We start from the raw sequence: 15,324 nt of genomic DNA, 5'->3' as shown, positions 1-15,324 counted from the left end.
CTAGAATGATTGTAAGTTTACATAATTTTGTTTCAGTTGGTTGATGATGGATATTATAACTGTCTCAATAATTTTGTTTTCTGTTTTTGTTGATTGATGATTGTAAAAATCATTATTCTTCGGATGGCATACTTTGTTGTCAATGACAGTATCTACACAATAAAAAAATCACGAGCTTTAAGGACTACAAGAGTGGTCTTGCCTGACATGTATTAAAAAAATTGGGTAAGCCTAATCAGGTATAATCAGGAGATCCTTGCTGGAAAAACTTTTTTTTTTTTTTGCAACAATAACCACAAATTTAGGATTCTAATTCTCATCAAGGAACTTGCAAGACTATTATAGTAGAAATGTATTATCCAAATGATGCAACATTTTAGAACTACCAAAACGACTTGGTGTAAATAATTTTGAAAACGATGAATTTTTCAGTTCCAATGATTGAAAGGAACTACCGCATACCTCAGTAACTTGATCCGTTCAAAACTTTGATTGAACTGAGACTCCCTAACTCCCATCCCTAATTTAAACCAAGTAAGGAGCAAGAAATAAACTTCAGCATAAGCATATCAGTGAAGCTCAACAGAAACTTCAGCAAAACAACCACAAACGAGCTCACAATAAATAACATGGCAGTGCACAAAAAACAAGATAGATATGCAATAGAAAATCGTGACAAACGCGAAAACCTATAACGTTGATATCCCTAAAAAAGCATTCTTCAGCATATGTGGTCATTTTTGAAGTGCGAAACAAAAAATCTTCCTGAAAATAATGATCTGATCAGGCTTTCTCTTCCCTGAACTTGTATACAAGTCCAAGAGAGCTTCCCTGATATCAAAGAAAAGCATGTTAGCTACACAAACAAATACTGCACCCCCAACAGATACAATCTACAACAAAAATGAATAACATGTACCATATTCTTATTACAATCCAAGCCATACCAAACTCCAACTGGAATCCAGAAAAGGATACGAAAACATTTATGTTTTGCAAAAAAAAAAAAATAATAGTCATGCAAGTTTTTTTCTTAGGCTAATATTTATCCCTTCAGAAGCCAAAGAACTATATGATTCAAACCCACTCATCCACTTTGTCAGAAACTGGTTTGAAAAGAGAATCTATCATTTCAAGCTTCGGAGACTGTGTACAGACAGATGCCTTATAGCGGGAAATCAATGGCCATTGCCTGGAGCTAACCACCTACAATTAAATGCAATCAAAACAACTTTAAGGGTACTTTTGGTTCGCTGTATTGGAAGAAAGGCGTAATGGAATAGAGGTGTAATGTAATAGAGGCGTAATGGAATAGAGGCATAATAGCAAATCAATTGTTTAGTTGAATGTAATAGAATAGAGGCGTAATAGTATTCTTATGTTTGGTTGAATGGAATGGAGGTGTAATAGGATAAGGAAAAAAGCTAAAATGACTAGAATACCCTTAGTAGAAATTTGTTTAGATAAATGATTATTGTTATTAAATTTTAATAAGATTATTAATATCAGTAATAAATAATTTAATCATATTTTAACATAATTATTATTAAATATAATTTAATAAAAATATATAATTTAATAAAATTCTTAATATTAGATATTCTTAATATTAAATTACTAAAATCATAATATATAATACTATAAAATATAATTTAAAATAATTATTATTAAATATAATTTAATAAAAATATATAATTTAATAAAATTCTTAATATTAAATATATTCTTATATGAATTTACTAAAATCATAATATATAAAACTATAAAATATAATTTAAAATAATAATTATTAAATATAATTTAATAAAATATATAATTTAATCTAAAGTTTGAATGTGTATTTACCTAGCAAAAATCAACGAACTCTCGTGTAACTATAACCTTAATAATATATGATGTATAATTAATATTTCATGACTAATTAATAGCATAGAGATAATATAGTAATGACGAATTTATAGTATACGATTAAAATGCTAATAATTTATAGTATACAATTAAAATATTATAAATAAAATAATAGTAAATGATATATAAGATAAATTAACATATAAATAATTCATATATTTAGAATGAATAAAGATAAATTTAGTGTGATAAAATACAACAATTACTTTGAAATCAAGGTTGCGAATTAGTTTTCGTGCAAGCTTTTCCAAATGCTATATTAATGATATTGAACAAGTAGTAATGTAAAGCTCTTTTCTTATATCCTTCAAATACTTCAACTGATTTCTCCATTTATCAGCAAAATAAAAGCCATCCTGATCAGCAAAACAACTTCCAAATATAGCATTTGATCCAGTCATCCTCACAAACAAACAAGTTAACCCCCTATTACAAGCCTCAGTTCCCAATAGGCAATAGGAGAAAAACAAGATTCCAGTGGCAACATAATTCCAAAATATATAAACATGCATTTAAAAACTTTTAGATCAAACATCAAATTTACTGGCAATGCTGCAACAAAGCTGCTTCACCGCTTCAAAGTTGTTATCGTCAAGGGAGAAACTGCTCAGTCTATTAACCATGGCATCCTCAGTAACTTGATCAAATTGGTACCTATTCCTAAACAACAAGTAGCCCCCACATTCCCAGGCTGAGATGGCATGAGAGGCTGCACAAGTTTTCTGTTGGATGGATTAAAATTAATCCATCAGTAAGTTTTCAACAATATTGAATCCTCCAATTTGACATCAGTTTTCTAAAAATACTTAATAAAAATGTACAGGTCCATACTTCTCAACTAAAGAACACTTTATTGTAGGTTATTTTAAACGAAGTAACTTGTGAGCAGAAAACAAGCTTATTTTCACGATGGAATTATACAAAATGTTCATACATCAAAAGATCATGTCTACTAACCTCAAACTGATAACTCAAACAACAATTTGTTCAGTCATGACTTGCTTTAGCCATATGGATTATGGATTGTCAACAATGACTTCACTGCCTGCTTCATGTATCTCAGAGCAGACCGCATCATTGCCCTAGCTTTCCTATCAAGAGTGCAACCAGACCAAATCATATCTTCATATACAACTGGGACCTTAATCCAAACCACACAGAGTATCTTTAAATAACAAAACATGGATGTTACAATTGTAAATAGATGATGCATGCAATGCATTACGTTAAGAGCAACTGATGCAAAAGCAGAATTGATCAGACCAATACCACAAATCTGTTTGATCTTTCAACGTTTTTTAGTGGACAGGAAAACTAGATTATTTGACTTTGAACAATAAGGATGAGGTAAGTTCTTACACTCTGAATATAGTCCATAACTTCCTTATCTCTAATTTTGTTGCCATCATTGTCAACAACATTATAGACTGAAACATACAAGTAACTGGTTAACCCGGGATTTAACATATAATTCAAGCAGCTTTTAAGAAAAAAAAACCCTTACCAACCATAAACCATCCTCCATCAAATGATATGTATGCCTTTGTTATTGTAAGATTCATATCTGTAAGCACTTGGACAACTTCCAGGAGAATCCCATGTTTGTTGACACTGTCAACCTAACCAGCAAAATTCATATTTAAACCATTATAGATAGGTTGATAAACAGAGATCTAAGGAACTAATTAGCCACATAAGATAACCTAATTACAGCAAAGGCAGAGGCAAGAAGCTTACCTGGATAACAGTGGCATCCTCACAAGCATTGTTGTCAATCACAACTCTGCAACAAAAATAAGCATACATCTCATATTAACCCTACTTTTTTTTAGTATATCCATTCATGTAATAGGAAGTTTTGTGCAAAGTACCAAGCCTAAAGATCAACAGCAACTTTTCTGAGGCTGGTCTGATACAGGTTCGCAAAACAATTCCAAATTAAATGTGTTGATTCAAAGACAACATTCAGCTTATAAGCAAGATAAAGTAAACAACATTGACCCTCGATTGGCTAGCAAGTTGCTACTTAATCAAATACTTGGATTGCAATGTACTCTATAACACAGCATTTACTTTGAGAGAAGAGAATGGGGTACCCCAAAAAACAAAATGGCAAGAAACGGCCAAGAAAAGTGGCCTCTACATGAAACCAAACCAGTATGGCTCTAGTGGGCCTATAGCTGTCATGATTGGCAGACCAATTATATTGGAAAGTACACAAGAGAAAAGAAAAAGGGGTATATCCTAATCCCATACTTGTCCATACACTGATGACACATATAGGATAAAGATTCTGTTTCCAATCCATTTCAAATCTTGCAAGTATGAACCATATTGCAAAAAGAAACATGTTTCGGAATAGGAAGCACATTGGCAGCCACAACAAGGAGGAAGGAAACTAACAGAAAATAAAAGAAAACTTAATGACTTTTAAATCACAGCAATTTGTTAGGATTCAAAGACAGACAAAGAAATAAAAAGTTCAAGATTCATACCTCAAGATTCAAAAACCAAATGCCGAGATCGAGAGAAAAAATGAAGCACTGGATTTCAAAAACCACAACAAATAAAAGGGAAAAAATGAAAAAAGAGACCGAGAGAGAGAATCGGTAAAGAAATGGGAGGAGAAATGATGAGGACAGAAAAATGAGAGGGTGGAGGTCGACTTCGGGTAGGGAGGGAGGGTAAAACAGAGACTTGGGAAGGGAAGCCGAACGTAATAGGGTAATCGTCGATTTGGGAAGGGAATAAAAAAGCAGAGAATTTGGGGATTAGGTCCGTATTGTAATAGGCGCGTAATACCGATTACAGCGAACCAAACGCCAGAATAGGTCGGTAATGTAATAGGCGCGTAATCGGGGCATAATGGATTACCTATTACACTGAACCAAACACGCTGTAAGAATTTGAAGTTCAGAAAGACTTGTGAATTAAGCCTCTATGACTGCCATTATTACTTCCTCCAATAGATGGAAACTAAAGAAATACAATAACTTTTATCCTCAGATCCTCAACACCCGTTTTGCCTATTTACTTGTAATTACATGTTATTAAATAAAATATAGGTCAAATATGGGTAGATACTCTAGTAATTGAGTTCTAATTAAATTCTAATTAATGATGGTCTAATTAAGGATTAGAACTAATATGCCAAGGGTTATAAATATTAGGGTTATGGTTCTCAAATTACACACAAGATAACTTTTCTAATATCTCATCCTTAGGAAAGAGAGAACAAATATTCTCTGAATTTTTGTGTACTAATTTGGAAGATTAAATCCTCAAAATTCAAAAATTTTAAAAATTCATAGATTCAAGCACGCTTCGCATCTAGTTTTATTATTGATTTATTCTTAATGATTTGACATGATAGATCCTAATTTATTAAGTTTTATTTTAGATTTATTTTACAAATCTAATAAGTGGTATCAGAGGCTCATCATGTTGAATCATTGAGAATGAATTGATTCTCTATTAATTTTGATTGATTCGATTTACAAATTTTATAGATATGATATTTCATGTTGAATTTTTAAATTCTTGATAAATTTCTTTTAAGTTTAACTTAATTATAATTCAATCCTTTTAAGTTTATACGCCGAAGATTTAACTTTTCGTTGAAATTGAAATTACTTTAGACTAAACCTACTTAATTTCTACTTTCAAATTTTGATATTGTCTTTTGTAAATTACTGTCTTTCAATTCACAATGACCTAACCCATGTGATTTTGACTTCAATTGATTTGGTCCGGTAATTTATTAGCTGTATATGAATATTATTCTTATAAGATATAATTTAATGCCCGGCTATTAAAACGTAATTGATAATTAATTATTAATGGTGATTGGTTATTAATCATTAATTTTTTATGGATTTATCATCATAACATTTTTATTATGTTTTGGCTAAACATATCAGTTTGATTATGTTGGCAATATTTATGATTTGTTTATATGACGAATTTTCATGTTATTATATCAATTCCTTTAAGAATAAAGTTTTGTTTATAAGAAAAAAATTAATATCAGCGGCTGCCAATTACCTTAAAGGTTATAAGTTTTTTTTTGGTTGGTTAGATGAATTTATATTTGGTGGTTATGGATTTTTTTAAATATTTGTGCATATAAAGAAATTTTATGATAATGTTATTAGTCATAAATATAAATTTGAGTTTACATTAAATATGTATGGCAAACCAGTATTATTTTCTATTATATAATTGTGTGCGTATATATTATATGCATATCAATGATTTTGAGGATTAATGCATGATTATAGTTGGCGTGAATAGGTGTTTATAATCATTTTCAATAAGATATCTTTTATAGTTTAATTGGTGAAATTAAGTTTTGATGGATATCATTGAAGGGTTTTTTTATTGTTATATATTCAATTTTATGGGCGCTTTGGTGCACGATAAATTAATCTTTAATGTTTAATGTTTTGCATCATAGTTGCTATTGAAATTTACAAATTGTGCCGCCTATTTTGATTCCTTTTCTTGGTGCATAATTGTTTATTTTAAAGTTATTAAATTAGTCGATGAATTTCAATTATCTATGTTGCCAAGATATAAACATATATGTATTTTAGTTTTAAGTTTGGTCGAATAATATTCGGGTTTGACATATTATTATTTCTAATGTTCATTAAATTATCTTGATATACTCTATGGTATGAATTATGGGGTATGTCAACTATTATGGTTTTATTTACGAGATATATTGACTTGAAGTTTTTATTTCAAGTATTCATTTGAATCTCTGTTTAATCATAAATACAAGTTTGGATTTACGTGATAAATGTAGGGTAAGTTTTTCTATTTGATTTTAGATATAGGTATATCGTGAATTGCTTTGGTGTTTTGTCTATGCCAAAATTATGAATACATGTGCTTGTTAATTATTTGGCATTGAATCACTACATTATTTCCGTTCGGTTTTAACATATATGATTAAAATATATATATCGCTTAAAGATTAAGGTTTTGGGGTTTTTTATTGTGCTATTTAGAAAACCATATTTTGGGTTGTTTAGGAAACTATATAGCAATAAAAAAATATTTAGTTTTGAACTTTAACTGTTATGAAAATTTTAAATTTGAATATTGGTATGCTTATATATATTTTAAAATAACTTAATTGAAGCAATAAGTCGCGGAGTGATTTTTTTGTATATATTATTTTGTTTTAAAATATGAAAGGTTGTTTGCATGTAACTTAAGTTATTCTAATTGGCCCAAATGAAAGTTAATAATATTACATGTGCAACTATGGTAATAAACATGTGACAATTATTCGGTTTTACATGTGAGCAATAAATTGGCCCCAAGGAAGATTTATGGTTCGACATGTTCTTATTGTCAATGTTTGATTATTACATTAATATATCACTTACAAGTTAATATTTTGTCTAAAGATGAAATATTAATGGAGTGTCTGATATGATGAGGTTTACCTTTATTCAAATTATTTTGGTTTAAATTTGAAGTCTTATGGTTTATGATTTATTCAACTATTATTATATTTGCGAACATCATTGTATGTTGTTTTGGGATAATTATATACAATTATCTTTTAATTTGATTGAAAGATGAAATTAAGAGAAATATTTTGAAACAAATAAATTTAGATTTTGGCTTTAAGTTTTAATTAAGGATGTCTAATATTTTAAATAGATTAGTTGAAACAAAATGCCACCAAAGTGACCTCTTTTATGTAGATTAGTTTATTTAAAATATCAAGATGATTATATGTTTTTGTGATTAATGCATTTATTAATTGACCCAAAGGTAAGTTAATATTTGGCAGAATTTCAACAACATCTATGGTGATAAATGTGTGATTATAAGGTACTTTATGTAAGCAATATGTCAGTCCAAAGATTAATTCATTATTTGACATAATTTATTGTCAATGTTTGATTGCTACAACAATAGTACCGCTTACTGTTAATATTACTGTCAAAAGACTTGATATTAATGTTGTGTTTGGTATCTTGAGATAGGATTAGCCATTATCCTGAATTTATTGTTTACTTATGAATATTGAGGTGAGCTTATTTTTATTTTTTGTTTTATATTCAGCTAATTCATCTTCTACTGCCACAATATTTGCTAACATAATTTCTATATCCACGCTTAATGGGACTAATTTCAATGAATGGAAAAGACACTTATAGTGTTTGGTTGTATGAACATAGACATTGGACTAAGGGAAGAACAACCCACACCTCTCACTGCGGAAAACACCCCTTATGTTAAAAGGGATTTTGAGAGGTGGAATCGTTCAAATTGCATGAGTCTAATGATCATGAAGCATAACATTTTAGAAGCCTTTAGGGGCATAGAATATGAAAAGATTACTCAAGCCAAGGTTTTCTTAACGAAATTGAGAAACGTTTTGCTAAAAATGATAAGATTGAAATGACATCATTTCTAACTTCTTTGATGTCTATAAAGTATAAGGGTCAAGGAAATTCTAAGCGATCTAAGGGCTATGAGTTTTATGATCCCACAATTAGGAATATTTTTTAGATGAGAATTGCAACATTCTTTTAGGATGTTGAGTTTGGAGGGAGAAATAAGGTTAGAGACATTACTTTTAAGAAGGAATTGAATTCTAACTCAGTTTCCACTATAACTTTTGACGATGTTTAGGTTCTCATACATATCATTGATTAAGAAGTGAATCCAGAACCTCAATAAGACAATGTTGAACAACTTCTTATACAAGAAGAGGTAATTGTTCCAGAAGAACAAACTTAACAACCTCAAGAATGAATGTCATTAAAAAGGTCCACTAGAGAAAGGGTTATAATGGCTTTAGTGAAATATTTTGACCTTAAGCTACATCATATGAATATTAAGTTAATGGTTTCTCAATGGTAACATTGATCATACATTTATATGGTGCAATAAAAAAAACTTTGTGTCTGATGATGCAAAGGTTATAATTTGCAAATTAAAGAACTTCATCTATGGGCTTAAGCAGACCTCTCGTCAATAATATTACAAATTTTACCAAATGATTATCTAATTCAGTTTAGAAATGAATTTTGTTGATAATCGTATATGTTAGGATCGTCCCGATTAAGCAACGAACAAGTAAAAATAGAAGAAGAAATTGAGAAGATGAACACACAAAATTTAATGTGGAAAAATCCCTCCAAAGAAAATAAAAAACCACGGGCAAAGATAATTTTACTATAATGGCAAAAGAACGAAGAGTACAAAAGATGGAGATAAAAACTAAACCCCGAAAACTCGAAAAACAAAGAACCCTCAAAACGTAAACACAAAATTCTCTAAATGTGTTATGAGTTCTAATCTAATGGGTGTATCTTTCAAAGATTGTAAAAGAGCCTATTTATAGGTCAAATTAGTAAGTCAAATAAACTATGCTAATAAATGCTAAATATATTATACTAATAAATATTAAATCTTCTAGAAAGAAAATATATTTTTGTTTAACTTGACTTGTAAGCAATCTCTTAGAATTTGGGTTACACAACTCTAACAATCTCCACATTGACACGAATTCTTTTAACGCCATCTTTGCCAAAACCCGCCACGGGCCTATCTTGAATTATACAGGGAATTAACTGAGTCGAATCTATGCTTAGAAGCTGGAAGACTTCTAGCCTTCGACTTGTGCATTGCCAAATCCAAACTAACCCGGGTCTGATTTTCACGAACACAATGCCCTAACTTTTCAAAACTTGCATCCAAAAGAGAACCTTTCTTCAACGAAATGGTCATACCTTTTTCCCTCCTATGACCAAGTTGCCTCCGCTCCAAATGAGTTGACTTTGACTTCATAACGGACGAAGGACGTCCGATTTCACCGTTCACTATAGAACAGAATATAAAGACTGTCAGTTCTTTTACCTTTTAACAAAACGAGAGCTCCACGAGATACTTTAATGCCTCTCGACTCGATGTTGATTCTGCATCCTTTCAAGTCTAAAATACTCAAGGAGATAAGATTCTTTCATAAATCAGGTACATACCTGACATCTAAGAGTGTCCTAATCGTCTCATCGTGTATCCTAATTTTAACAGTACCAATATCGATTATCTTACTAAATGAATCGTTTCCCATGTGCACAACTCCACCTTCAACTGAACTGTATGTGGAGAACCATTCTCTATTGGGACACATGTGGAAAGAACATCCTGAATCTAGGATCCACTCAAACGTAAGCTTGGAGTTATCGCTTGTTGACACTAATAAGAAATCATCATCACCTTCATTGACCAAATTAGCACCAGCTACATCTTCCTTGTTACTCTCAGCAGCTCTTTTATTTCGCAGTTTATAACAATCTACTTTGACGTGACCTAAATTTTTACAATAGCGACACCTTTTGTCTCGTTTCTTTGATGCTACCAAAATAGAAGCTTGCCTATCTGCTTTGCTATTCAAACCAAACTCATTATCGAGTTTGTCTCTACTTAACAAATGACCCTTCACATCTTCGAACGAGAGTTTGTCTTTGCCATAAATCAGGGTCTCTTTGAAAGACTTGTACCAATAGGGTAAAAAGCACAATAATAGCATAGCTTGATCTTCATCGTCAATATGAACCTTAACGTTCTTTAAATCATTTAAAAGAGTAATGAATTGACTGATGTGATCTCTAAGAAGCTCACATTCGTTCATGTGAAACGTAAATAGACATTGTTTCAACACTAAACGGTTAGCCAGAGACTTAGTCGCATAAAGAGTTTTCAACCTTTTTCATAAGGCAGATGAGATCTTCTCCATCAATACCTTCTGCAATACTGTATTCGCGAGACACAACTGGATTACAGACAAGGCCTTTTCATCAAGCTCTTCTCATTCTGTTTGATTTAGATTCTCAGGCTTTTTCCCTGTAACAACCTTTTTCAAGCTGTTTTGAACTAGAATTGCCATCATCCGAACTTGCCACAGATTGAAATTTGTCTCAGCATCGAACTTCTCAATTTCAAACCTTGTTACTGCCATCTCTGAACGAGCTGATCTATGAAAATTGAACTATCTCTGATACCACTTGTTAAGATCGTCTCGATTAAGCAACGAACAAGTAAAAATAGCAGAAGAAATTGAGAAGATGAACACACAAAATTTAATGTGGAAAAACCCCTCCAAAGAGGATAAAAAATCACGGGCAAAGATAATTTTACTATAATGGCAAAAGAACGAAGAGTACAAAAGATGGAGATAAAAACTAAACCACGAAAACCCGAAAAACAAAGAACCCTCAAAACGTAAACACAAAATTCTCTAAATGTGTTATGAGTTCTAATCTAATGGGTGTATCTTTCAAAGATTGTAAAAGAGCCTATTTATAGGCTAAATTAGAAAGTCAAATAAACTATGCTAAAAATGCTAAATATATTATACTAATAAATACTAAATCTTCTAGAAAGAAAATATATTTTTGTTTAACTTGACTTATAAGAAATCTCTTAGAATTTGGGTCACACAACTCTAACAAGATATACCATAAGTTTAATGGGAGTAAGGTTCTATATTTAGTTTTATATGTTAATGACATATTGTTTGTCAATAATAAGAATAGCCTTAATCAATTCCCTAAGAATGATTTTGAGATTACAAAAATGCATAAGATTTTTTTTACATTTTAGCAGTGGAAAGTCTAATGTACATTCATATTTGTATACATTGGAATATTGTGTACACTACTGGGATGTTAGGTATATATTTTAAGCAACCCTAGTTTGGACCATTGGATTCATCCAAGAGGGTTATAAGGTATTTTCATAAAACAAAAGATTACATGTTCACATATCGAAGGTCTAATCAGTTATAGATCATCAAGTATATAGAACTCCGATTTTGATGGAATATGGATACAATATTTTGTCACTAAGGTGCAAATTGTGAAAACAAATTGTAGTCTTTTATTCCAATAGCAAAAGGAGTACATCAAAGTTAAAACACATAGACTTTAAGTTTCTGATTGTTAAAGTAAAAGTTCATAGTGGTTAGGTGCCTATAAAGTATATTAGGACAATCTCTATGATTGCAGATCCGCTTACTAAGGGACTACACTTAAGGTTTTATATAGGCACACTACTCATATGAGTATAATGTCATTTAAGGATATTTGGTTTTAATGAGAGTTTGTACTTTTAAATGCTTTTATGTTATAGACAAATTTTTAGTTATTTTAGTTTACAGATATTACGTTTATTTTCTGCAGAAATAAAGTTTATTTGGTTTATTCACACTCTGGTTTTGGTAAGATTTGATCTCACTAAGGTTTAAGGAGGACCAATTGGAAATAGACATGTTTAGATCATATTGCATGTAATTTCCATGCTACATATCCATACTTGATCTATGTCATTTGGTTATGTTAATATACGTGATTAGGGATGGATTTAGTTACGATATATGTAACAAAAGTCGCCTTGGTTCTATGTTAACATGATTAATAGATGAGATTGTTCGGAATACCTTTTGGATATGATGGTAAAATTTTATGCTCATAAGGTTGTATAATGACATGTAATTATAAAGTAATTAGTATATATATGTGGTCCAAGAGGAGATTGTTGGAAAATATGGACATCACATATATAATAAGGATAATTACATGTTATTATTTACTACCATGATAGGTTAGCCCAAATTAAAAGTGATTTAATTTGGTTAAACTTTAATTGGACTTTAATTATTAAATAAAATATGGGTCAAATATGTGTAGATACTCTAGTAATTGAGTTCTAATCAAATTCTAATTAATGATGGTCTAATTAGGAATTAGAACTAATATGCCGAGGTTATAAATATTAGGGTTATGGTCCCCAAATTACACACAACTAACATCCCATCCTTAGGAAAGAGAGAGCAAATATTCTTTGAATTTCTGGTGTGGTAATTTGGAAGATAAAATCCCCAATATTCGAAAAACTTCAAGGAATTCATAGATTTAGGTACGCTTTCGCATCTAGTTTTGTTCTTGATTTATTCTTGATGATTTGACATGATAGATCCTGGTTTATTAAGTTTTATTTTAGATTTATTTTACAAATCTAACACGCCTGGACATAGGGAATCATAAAATCTTCTTGGCATCGGATTCAGCTTTGATTGGAACAACTTCAGGAGACAGAGTTTCTTGCACTACCCCATTTCCCTCTTACCCAAAATAATTCATACTCTAACCAACATGAAAATAAATATTAGCAAGTATTCAAGGACAAATACTTCATGTAAAGTAGGTAATAGTATCGTAAGAAGAGATTTTTCATCTTACAAAATGTCCAACAAGCATTATACAGTTTTTAAAAAGTGGTTAAGAAGAAATAATTTTGTAACACCCCAAACTCGGCCTAGACGTTATGGCCGGATCTAGCAATGTCACATGATAGGGTGTTTGAAAACCGTGTCATCGCATTAAAACCATTTCCATTGAATTCCTTATCATAATATCTTATTAGTTCCAAAATTACGTTGCTCATTTAATTGATAGTTTCAAAATGTTATTCGTTTGCGGAAGCTTTTAAAACAGATTAAACAATCGTAAGTTTAGGAAAAACATTTGTTTCTTTTGAAAACTGAGGTTTCCTACTACTAGTAGTTGTAATCCATAAGGTAAAGATAATTAAAACCCAAAACCAAAGTTCGAAAGTCCAATTACAACCCAAAAACTTAGCCAATAAAAATAGAATAGAAATAAAACCAATTATCGTAAATATGGGCTAAAAACCATGAAAGTCCAAAATTGTGGTCACCGCCGAGTCCTCCGCCGCATCGATCCATCTAGATCCGGGGATTACCTGTGCACATTTAAATAAAAGGGGTGAGTTTACGAAAAATCAGTGTGTAATCTTACGGAAAACAAACAATAGCAAATCATAGTGCAGAGTTAAAGCAGTCTTGGACGTAAGCCCTTTTTCAGTATCAGTAACAGTTTGGGCCTTAGCCCATCTCAGTACAGTATCAAATATGCAGTAGGGCCTTAGCCCATCACAGTATTAGTAGCAGTCATGCAGTATTCAGTAACAAAGTCCTACCCAACTAGCCTCTACATACCATCTCCGTCCAACCCTATACTCCATGTGGGGATCAAATCAACCCACCCATCCCTACACTCCAGGTTGTACCGAATGCGGCACAAAACAGTAATTTGCAACTGAGCTGCCAGTATGTTAGGTTTAAGAGCCTTTCAATACACTTCCTCCAAACATAATTAACCCAACCCCATGCAATGCAACATACAAGTTATGATATGCTATCTTATGACATCAATACATATAATCAGTTCAGTATACAAGCATACTATCATCATGCCCAACACAATATAAATCAAACAGTCAGTTCGTACAATTAGGGGTCTAAGTGATGCTTACCGACCCTACAGTAGGTTCACAGTTGACTCGGGCGACCCGTGTAACCTTAGCAATCAATTTAGTGAAAATGGGCTCACATGCCCATGTGGTCTGCCCGTGTGGGCCCACACGCCCGTGTGGCCCCATCGGCCCAAACTAGCCTTGGCCGCATGGTCCATTTTTAATGTAACACGTTCTAGCTAAATATTCATATATGTTTTCACTATTTACTTATATGTTCCTTCAAAGCTGTCTACTTGCATCACTGTTACTAAATTATTTAGATCTTGAGATACAGAATTTCAAATTAAGGTTTGCTTAATTTCTTTGAAACTACACTCAAATACCTTTCTACCACAAAATTTTTAGAATTTTTGGTTCAGCCAATAAGTACAGTAAAATCTTCAATCTTACCCCTGTTCTGATGTCTGACAGCTTCGACCTCTCTTTGCTAAAAATTAATTATCTCTTAGTAAAAAATTTGGATGATGTTACCATTTGTTTCTATTGAAAATAGACTCATTAATAATTTAAACATGTAAATTTTAACCCCTAATTATTTTTCTCCAATGTTTTATGATTTTTCAAAGTCAGAATAGGGGAACTCGAATTCATTCTGACCTTGTCTCACAAAACTTATTATATCTCACGATTTACAATTCCATTACTTACAACATTTCTCCTACCAGAAACTAGACTCAATAAGATTTAATTCCATATTTTTTTCATCCTCTAATCCAATTTCCACAATATATGGTGATTTTTCAAATTTAGCCTATTGTTGTTGTCCAAACAGCAAGCAATTTTGGCTTTTCGCTGAATCTCATTTTCTGCGTTTCGGGTGCACACCTGGTTTTGTTTGATGTTAAAATAGTCCCTGAGCACTCCAAAGCCTATAATTTAAAAAATAACACTAATTTAATCTCACATAACGTGATCCCAAATCGAACTCGTATTGAGATTTTAACCCATAAGTAACTAAACCTTACCTTAAACCGATGAACAGTAATTCCCACGCAAACTAAGACTCCGATTAGTGATTACGAGCCCTTGAATCCTCCCCTAATT

General features: G+C 31.5%; 1 protein-coding gene across 4 annotated transcripts; it reads right to left on the bottom strand.

Moving 5' to 3' along the window:
- Positions 1-2,188: 2,188 nt before the first annotated feature.
- Positions 2,189-4,081, bottom strand: LOC105798540 (ACT domain-containing protein ACR6). Of its 4 annotated transcripts, XR_008188687.1 has the most exons (6): positions 3,780-4,016; positions 3,646-3,691; positions 3,413-3,527; positions 3,268-3,335; positions 2,866-2,999; positions 2,189-2,630 (listed from the first exon to the last, which is right to left on the bottom strand). XR_008188687.1 is itself a non-coding variant. In XM_052620726.1 (5 exons), the coding sequence occupies exons 1-4, from the start codon at positions 3,712-3,714 to the stop codon at positions 2,991-2,993; spliced, it is 261 nt and encodes an 86-aa protein (XP_052476686.1). In that variant the 5' UTR covers positions 3,715-4,081; the 3' UTR covers positions 2,189-2,630; positions 2,866-2,990. The 4 variants fall into 4 exon arrangements, 1 of the variants encoding a protein (XP_052476686.1); XM_052620726.1 differs by having other exon boundaries at positions 3,646-4,081; XR_008188688.1 differs by lacking the exons at positions 3,268-3,335; positions 3,413-3,527; positions 3,646-3,691; positions 3,780-4,016 and adding an exon at positions 3,134-3,251.
- Between the last annotated feature and the right edge of the window lie 11,243 nt (positions 4,082-15,324).

The sequence above is a fragment of the Gossypium raimondii genome, chromosome 9 (assembly GCF_025698545.1).
Source record: "Gossypium raimondii isolate GPD5lz chromosome 9, ASM2569854v1, whole genome shotgun sequence".
Taxonomy (NCBI): Eukaryota; Viridiplantae; Streptophyta; class Magnoliopsida; order Malvales; family Malvaceae; genus Gossypium; species Gossypium raimondii.
The sequence above is the reverse complement of the archived record's forward strand: the minus strand, read 5'-3'. Positions and strand labels throughout refer to the sequence as shown.

Excerpts from the sequence above, each read along its gene's own strand:
- LOC105798540 (XM_052620726.1), bottom strand. The coding sequence starts at position 3,714 with ATGTATGCTTATTTTTGTTGCAGAGTTGTGATTGACAACAATGCTTGT. Across the intron at positions 3,528-3,645 it reads AGGATGCCACTGTTATCCAG|GTTGACAGTGTCAACAAACA; the intron begins GTAAGCTTCTTG and ends TTTGCTGGTTAG. Across the intron at positions 3,336-3,412 it reads TGGAGGATGGTTTATGGTTG|TCTATAATGTTGTTGACAAT; the intron begins GTAAGGGTTTTT and ends TGTATGTTTCAG.